The 9,038-nt window shown below is 45.8% G+C and overlaps 1 protein-coding gene across 3 annotated transcripts in view; it reads right to left on the reverse strand.

Annotated features, from left to right (window-relative positions):
- The window catches only part of LOC115153951 (actin-binding LIM protein 3-like), a 144,128-nt gene extending 135,956 nt beyond the window's left edge, over window positions 1-8,172 (reverse strand). Inside the window, exon 1 of one of the 3 annotated variants that reach the window (XM_029699663.1) lies at window positions 6,969-8,172. In XM_029699663.1, the coding sequence (XP_029555523.1) occupies window positions 6,969-6,981 (13 nt within the window). In that variant the 5' untranslated portion in view covers window positions 6,982-8,172. The remainder of the gene's footprint in view (window positions 1-6,968) is intronic. The other 2 variants (XM_029699662.1, XM_029699664.1) reach the window with 2 other exon arrangements.
- Window positions 8,173-9,038: the final 866 nt, after the last annotated feature.

Here is a 9,038-nt window from a genome sequence, read left to right on the forward strand (position 1 = left end):
GAAAAAGGGGGAGGCTTGCAAGCCGAAGAACACCATCCCAACCCTGAAGCATAGGGGTGGCAGCATCATGTTGTGGGGGTGCTTTGCTGCAGGAGGGACTGGTGCACTTCACAAAATAGATGGCATCATAAGGCAGGAAAATGATGTGGATATATTGAAGCAACATCTTCAGACATCAGTCAGGAAGTTAAAGCTTGGTCGCAAATGGGTCTTCCAAAATGGACAATGACCCCAAGCATACTTCCAAAGTTGTGTCAAAATGGCATAAGGGCAACAAAGTCAAGTATTGGAGTGGCCATCACAAAGCCCTGACCTCAATCCTATAGAAAATTTGTGGGCAGGACTGAAAAAGTGTGTGCGAGCAAGGAGACCTACAAACCTGACTCAGTTACACCAGCTCTGTCAGGAGGAATGGGCCAAAATTCACCCAACTTATTGTGGGAAGCTTGTGGAAAAACGTTTGACCCAAGTTAAATAATTTAAGGCAATACCACAAGGCAATGCTACAAAATACTAATTGAGTGTATGTAAACTTCTGACCCACTGGGAATGTGATGAAATAAATCAAATCTGAAATAAATCATTCTTTCAACTATTATTCTGACATTTTAGATTCTTTGTCATGTCCTGACCAGCAGAGGGTGTTAGTCTTGGTCAGGATGTGGCAGGTGGTTTGTGTTTGTTTAATGTTGGTGATTGGGACTTCCAATTGAAGGCAGGTGTGTTGAGTTGCCTTTGATTGGAAGTCCTATATAGGTGTGTGTGTTTTTCTTTGGGGTTGTGGGTGGTTGTCCTTGCACTGCGTTGTAGGAGCCTGCAAGTATGTTGCTGTCGTAAGTTCTGTTTATTGTTTTTTCAAGTGGATGCTTTACGTGTTTTTTATTTAAATAAACATGAGTGTCCACAATCCCGCTGCGCCTTGGTCCATTCCTAACGACGGACGTTACATTCTTAAAATAAAGTGGTGATCCTAACTGACCTAAAACAGGGAATCTTTGCTAGGATTAAACGTCAGGAAATGTGAAAAACTGAGTTTAAATGTATTGAATAAGGTGTACGTAAACTTCCGACTTCAACTGTATAGTTTGAGAGTGTGTATATGCTGTGTATATATAGTCTAGTGAGTGTGTGTATATGGTGTGTATATATAGTCTAGTGAGTGTGTATATGGTGTGTATATATAGTCTAGTGAGTGTGTGTATATAGTCTAGTGAGTGTGTATATGGTGTGTATATATAGTCTAGTGAGTGTGTGTATATGCTGTGTATATATAGTCTAGTGAGTGTGTATATGGTGTATATATAGAGTCTAGTGAGTGTTCGTAGAGTCAGTGTAGATAATTAGGGTACCGTTAATTGGCTATTTACCAGTCTGGCTATTTAGCAGTCTTATTGGTTGGGGGTAGGAGCTGTCTCAGAGCCTGTATGTCCGAAAGTCATTGCTCCGGTACCGTTCGCCGGACGGTAGCAGAGTGAACAGTCTATGGCTTGGGTGGTTGGGTTCTTTGGCAATTCTTTGGGCCTTCCTCTAACACCGCTTGATATAGAGGTCCTGGATCGCAGGAAGCTCAGCCCCAGTGATGTACTGGGCTGTCCACACCACCCTCTGTAGCGCTTTGCGGTTAAGGACGGTGTATTTGCCATACAAAGCGGTGATGCAGCCAGTCAGGATGCTCTTGATGGTTCAGCTGTAGAACTTTTGGAGGATCCGAGGGCCCATACCAAATCTTTTCAGCCTCCTGCGGGTGAAGAGGAGCTGTCGTGTCCTCTTCATGACTGTGCGTGTATGTGTGGACCATGTTAGGGCCTTAGTGATGTGGACGCCAAGGAACTTGAAGCTCTCGACCTGCTCCACAACAGCCCCATCGATGTGGATGGGGGCGTGCTCTCCCCTTTCTCCTGTAGTCCACGATCACCTCCTTGGTCTTACTGACGTTGAGGGAGAGGTTGTTGTCCTGGAAACACACTGCTAAGTCTATGACTCATCGCCGTCGGTGATCAGGCCTACCACCATTGCTTCGTCAGCAAACTTGATGATGGTGTTGGAGTCGTGCGTGGCCACGCAGTCGTGAGTGAAGAGGGAGTACAGGAGAGGAGTAAGCACACACCCTGATGGAAGCCGTGTTGAGGGTCAGCGTGGTGGAAGTGTTGTTGCCTACCCTCACCACCTGGGGATGGCCCGTAATGCAGTCCAGGACACAGAGGGAGGGGTTCAGTCCCAGGATCCCCAGCTTGGTGATGAGCTTGGAAGGGACTATGCTGTTGAACGCTGAGCGGAAGTCTATGATCAGCATTCTCACATAGTTATTTCCCCTCTTGTCCAGGTGGGAGAGGGCAGTGTGAAGTGCAATTGAGATGGTGTCATCTGTGGATCTGTTGGGGCGGAATGCGAATTGGAGTGGGTCTAGGTTGTCTGGGATGATGGTGTTGATATGTGTCGAGAGAGAGTAAGAGAAAGAAGGGAGAGAGATATAGGGTAGAGAGAGAGATGGAGAAAGAGAGATGGGGAGGGGGAGAGACGGAAAGAGGGAGGGCAGCATACTTACTGTACACAGTGAGCAGTTTATGGCTACCTCTGAAGTGTGTCATAATGACATGTGCGATCTGGGATGACATTGCATGCCCATTCAGAGAGATCAGGGCTAGCTATCGGCGTCAAACATGATGCACCACTCGATTCTTTGCCTTGCTAATGCTAAACAGAACTATAATAAAATCCCAGTCAGTGTGGTTAAAGAGTGGCGTGGTGTTATTACCCCCCCTGGTCTGGACAAGCATGACTGATATTATGAATAGCAGGCTATTAGCAGCTACTGATGTGCTTTTAACACATTTGTTATTACCACACTGACCACCAATGGAGACAGCTTTCTCTGACAAAGCAGTTTTACACAATCACATCAGACACTTGGTGTCACGCCTACTTCTGCTCCCTTCCTCCGCTCCCCATCATTACGCACACCTGGTTATCATTTTCTCCGTGATTACTTTATTTAGCCCCTCAGTTGACGGCAGTCATTAGGTAGTATCGTCTTCTCTCACGTTCTGTACGCTTCTCATGTTTGTTCATCTGAATCGTTTCTTTATTAAATTCACCTTCTGCACCTGCTTTCTGACTCCCGGCGTATTCCGTTACAATTGGGATAATAGTCATGTCTAAGAAATGCTGTTAATGTGGAACTTTTCTGCATTTTCTCAATATTCTTAAGGACCCTTGGAATCATGGAAAAAGATTATCAACAGAGAGACAAGCCTAAAACAGCTGGCTACAGCTGACGTGGAACATATATCCATATATGCACTTTGATATTGAGGTCATGAACTTTGCTAGAGTACAGCCCTGGCAGTGGCTTACTCTAACCACCTGCTGAGCTGAACGATAACATTACCAGGTGTAGGTGTATATGTGGTAGAGGTGGCACAGACACAAACACACTCTCTTCTTGCTTGTCAGCTGCACAACAAAATAATTACAGAGATGACTTTGGGCCAAAATAGAGCGATTGTAACGTGAGGCGCAGGGGCACGTGCTAGCGGCAACAGCAGCCTGCTGGATTACCAGTCAGTCAGTCAGCCAGTCAGTCAGACCAGGCCAGCACTAGGTTGCAGCAACCAGTCAGTCAGTCAGCCAGTCAGACCAGGGCAGCACTAGGCTGCAGCAACCAGTCAGTCAGTCAGCCAGTCAGACCAGGGCAGCACTAGGTTGCAGCAACCAGTCAGTTAGTCAGCCAGTCAGACCAGGCCAGCACTAGGCTGCAGCAACCAGTCAGTCAGCCAGCCAGTCAGTCAGACCAGGTCAGCACTAGGCTGCAGCAACCAGTCAGTCAGCCAGCCAGTCAGACCAGGCCAGCACTAGGCTGCAGGAGCGCTGCTCAATCCTCTTGTTTGGCTGCCGTGTCACCACAGCACCAGAGAACACTATTTTGGCGTGATGAAAATTTCTACAGCAGGGGGAACACAGGAGATTGACTCTGTAATCTATTCTACGCTGTCAGAGAACACAACACACGATCATTCAAAGAGCTGAGTAAATGCTAGAAAGATGTTACTAGAAATATATGTAAATGCTAGAGTTATATTGTGAATTTACAGGCAACTGGGACAGTTATGTAGAGGCAGGAGATTGTTACTAACAATGAGAAATGATTCACATTCAAAAGGCGTCTTTGTAGTATTCCATCAATCATCCTCAAGGCATTCTGCATAATATTTGCATTGACAAATCCCAGACCAGAAAGTGCACTCATCAACACTGAGATCAATGAATAAACACAAACCAATATCATACCCCACCCATCAATGATTGATTGAATAAAGGAATATTAATTCACCCCAAAGCCTGCTAGAGGTTAAACCATCCTAAGCCGTCTGACAGAGGTTAAACCATCCCAAGCCGTCTGCTAGAGGTTAAACCATCCCAAGCCGTCTGCTAGAGGTTAAACCATCCTAAGCCGTCTGACAGAGGTTAAACCATCCCAAGCCGTCTGCTAGAGATTAAACCATCCCAAGCCGTCTGCTAGAGGTTGAACCATCCCAAGCCGTCTGCTAGAGGTTAAACCATCCCAAGCCGTCTGCTAGAGGCTAAACCATCCCAAGCCGTCTGACAGACCATCCCAAGCCGTCTGACAGAGGTTAAACCATCCCAAGCTGTCTGACAGACCATCCCAAGCTGTCTGCTAGAGGTTAAACCATCCCAAGCTGTCTGCTAGAGGTTAAACCATCCCAAGCCGTCTGCTAGAGGTTAAACCATCCCAAGCCGTCTGACAGAGGTTAAACCATCCCAAGCTCTCTGACAGAGGTTAAACCATCCCAAGCTCTCTGCTAGAGGTTAAACCATCTCAAGCCGTCTGCTAGAGGTTAAACCATCCCAAGCCGTCTGACAGAGGTTAAACCATCCCAAGCTGTCTGCTAGAGGTTAAACCATCCCAAGCCGTCTGCTAGAGGCTAAACCATCTCAAGCTGTTTGACAGAGGTTAAACCATCTCAAGCCGTCTGCTAGAGGCTAAACCATCCCAAGCTGTCTGCTAGAGGTTAAACCATCCCAAGCTGTCTGCTAGAGATTAAACCATCCCAAGCTGTCTGCTAGAGGTTAAACCATCCCAAGCCGTCTGACAGAGGTGAAACCATCCCAAGCTGTCTGACAGAGGTTAAACCATCCCAAGCCGTCTGACAGAGGTTAAACCATCCCAAGCCGTCTGCTAGAGGTTAAACCATCCCAAGCCGTCTGCTAGAGGTTAAACCATCCCAAGCCGTCTGACAGAGGTTAAACTATCCCAAGCCGTCTGCTAGAGGTTAAACCATCCCAAGCCGTCTGACAGAGGTAAAACCATCCCAAGCTGTCTGACAGAGGTTAAACCATCCCAAGCCGTCTGACAGAGGTTAAACCATCCCAAGCCGTCTGCTAGAGGTTAAACCATCCCAAGCCGTCTGACAGAGGTAAAACCATCCCAAGCTGTCTGACAGAGGTAAAACCATCCCAAGCTGTCTGACAGAGGTTAAACCATCCCAAGCCGTCTGCTAGAGGTTAAACCATCCCAAGCCGTCTGACAGAGGTAAAACCATCCCAAGCTGTCTGACAGAGGTAAAACCATCCCAAGCTGTCTGACAGAGGTTAAACCATCCCAAGCCGTCTGACAGAGGTTAAACCATCCCAAGCCGTCTGCTAGAGGTTAAACCATCCCAAGCCGATTCCCTGCTGTTGATTTGGATGTAGGAGGGTCTTACTAAACCTGCATGGCTTGTTGATGATAATTCCACCACTAAAACCACCCCCCTCCATTCGGAATTGCGAGAAATCTCTCCCAAGATGAATCTCAGTGTGAGTGTCAAGTAGTTCAATAATAGGATATGGCTACACCTTGTCCCACCCCACAGTCTAGCACACTGAAGCACTTTGAGACAAATCAACCTGAGTAAGATGATGTGAAATATAGAAATAAACAATTGAACTGATTGAGTGGGTTTGCCTGTGTACATGTGAGAGAGAGAGAAAGAGAGAGTGAAAGAGAGAGATACAGAGAGAGAGAGACACACACACACACACACACACACACACACAGAGAGAGAGAGACAGAGAGAGAGAGACACAGAGAGCGAGAGAGGGAGAGAGAGAGACACAGAGAGCGAGAGAGGGAGAGACACAGAGAGCGAGAGAGAGATAGAGAGAGACAGAGAGCGAGAGAGGGAGAGAGAGAGACAGAGAGCGAGAGAGGGAGAGAGACACAGAGAGCGAGAGAGAGATAGAGAGAGACACAGAGAGCGAGAGAGAGATAGAGAGCGAGAGAGAGATAGAGAGAGAGAGAGACAGAGAGAGCGAGAGAGAGATAGAGAGAGACACAGAGAGCGAGAGAGAGATAGAGAGAGAGACAGAGAGAGCGAGAGAGAGCGAGAGAGAGAGAGAGAGAGAGAGACACAGAGAGCGAGAGAGAGAGAGAGATAGAGAGAGATAGAGAGAGAGAGACACAGAGAGCGAGAGAGAGATAGAGAGAGACAGAGAGCGAGAGAGAGATAGAGAGAGAGAGAGAGAGAGAGAGAGAGAAGAGGACACAGAGAGCGAGAGAGAGAGAGAGATAGAGAGAGATAGAGAGAGAGAGAGAGAGAGAGAGAGAGAGACACAGAGAGCGAGAGAGGGAGAGAGAGACACAGAGAGCGAGAGAGGGAGAGAGTAGGTGAGGGTCATTTAGAATGTGCAGGTGTTACAGTACTGAGTGTAACCCCTAAAAAACGACTCCATACCTCCACTTCCCCTCACTAGCAAACCTAAAGCACCACTGAGCCTTATTCTTTAGTAGGTTACATCCACATTCATTGCCACAGTAAATACTGCAAAATCAGGTTTAGTAACTTAAGTTTCCTTTTTACATGTATGACGGTTCAATGCATTTCTCTGAATTCACTTTGTTTACAAAGGTATAACAATGTAATGAAAAACATAATTACAAATTATAACAGGAAGTATAGGATACTTACCATTAGTGTTCATTGCTGAGTTGGCATTCAAAAAGTGATACCCTCAAACTATTAGGTTAACGGATAAATACAGTTGTCATATGCACCATGTCCTGCTGTGTAATAGGTAGAAAATAAAACAAAAATAATGAAAAATACTAGAGCAAGGCTGGCATATTTCATTTGTAGGCTTTCAGCTCAGAGCAGCTCCAAACTCCTCAGCCTTCTCTCATCTCCGAATGCAGTCCAGAGTGCCTGTCCTCTCTCTCTAAGCAAGGTGAAGAATCAATCTGAAACCTGATTGGAAAGACGGGGTGTTCCCTCTGTTCAGAAGCCGATTACAACAACGCTCTGGTAGAGACTGTTGAGGATTTCACGTAAATCCGGATTGGAATTGTTGTACAGTAGGCTACTACAGAGCTGCTCTGTCTTGTTCCATCATCACCGCATCCTTTCTTCTGAGGAATACAGTAAAGAGGCTGCGCTTTCGATGGTAGGCTACTTGTACATCGTTGCTGTCAATGCGCTTTGGTGAGTGGAAGCTTTTCGGATTGACCTGAGCTCGATCGGATCTGAGCGCAGTGGCAGGATGGAGCGGCATTTGGACCGAAATGGCACGCGAGCGCCGAGCAGTGGTGGAACATGCTTTTACACAACTCCATTTCAGAGGAACATGCGGTAGGTAGTCTTCTACGTTTCTTTGGCAGGAAGGATAAACCCACATGTGGGTGTCTGAGTGTCAGCACATGACATGGAAACGTCGGTTCTCGGTAGGTAGTATGCAATTTTACCTTTTTGTAATTATCAGAACCCCAAAAATTGTTAATGTACATTTAAGCTTAGGATACTTACTCCTAGCCACATGTATGACTAAAAAGAGAAGATGTCTATTGAACTCGAAGATTTAGGCAACCTACAGTTTTTCCACGTCATTATTTCAATAATTATTACATACCTATTAATATGGACTTTGGTGAGGACAGGAAATATAATATCTAACACAGCCTAATCATTTGAAATGATTGAATCCAATAATTTAGGAGACATCGGAGCAGATGAAAGTTATAATGGTTATGCATTTAGTAAGGACAACTAGTTAGTCAGTGTTGCCAACTCCTCAGTAAGGAAAGTAGCTATTGGCTGTCCTAAAAGTCGCTAGGAGTCGCCAAAATGACGTCATCGCCATGCAATTGTGATGGACGCTGTAGGAGAGAGGAATAACGTCGTGGGAGAGAGAGGAATAACGTCGCTGTAGGAGAGAGGAATAACGTCGCTGTAGGAGAGAGGAATAACGTCGCTGTAGGAGAGAGGAATAACGTCGCTGTAGGAGAGAGGAATAACGTCGCTGTAGGAGAGAGGAATAACGTCGCTGTAGGAGAGAGGAATAACGTCGCTGTAGGAGAGAGGAATAACGTCCTGGGAGAGACAAAAGTGAGTAAAAAACACCCTAAATATGTTTAGAACTACAAATGAACTTTCTTCTGTCGATTCTTCTTTTTTTATGTCACAATTCCAACCCTCCTCCTTTATCTGGGCTTGGGACCGCCAAAAGAGACACTCTGGCAGAGTTACTTAGTTTTTTATTTTATTTTTTATTTAATTTTTTTTTTTTTTTGTTTAGTTTTCTTAATTTGGTTTGGTTTTTAACCTTATGGTCCACTTAGGAGCCTACAACAAGTCACAGTAAAACATTTTTAACCATAACATGTTTCACATTTTTTTTGTATACAATCTACATTAACAATTTAAATGGACCAAAAAGAGACAATAGAAAAAACTGTCAATGGCAATGTGAGAAAATGTTGATAACTAGTCTGGCTCTAATTCAGGTTAATTGTTATTTTTTAATGTAAGCCAGGGCGGGATCAGCCAGCGGCGGCTTCCCGCATGCGCGATTCATTTGCAGTCTGGACGCGGAGGGCTGAACATCTCCTGCTCTGACTGCAGCTGGGAGGGATTGGTGCGTGAGGACTGGGATGCCTGTGAGTGCTTTGGGACAGGGGTGGGGCCCACGGCAGCACCCGTTGAGAAGAGTAAGAACGATACGTGCTTTCACGTCAGAGTCTCCAAAAGTCTCCAATAACACCAGAA

The sequence above is a fragment of the Salmo trutta genome, chromosome 19 (genome assembly GCF_901001165.1).
Source record: "Salmo trutta chromosome 19, fSalTru1.1, whole genome shotgun sequence".
Taxonomy (NCBI): domain Eukaryota; kingdom Metazoa; phylum Chordata; class Actinopteri; order Salmoniformes; family Salmonidae; genus Salmo; species Salmo trutta.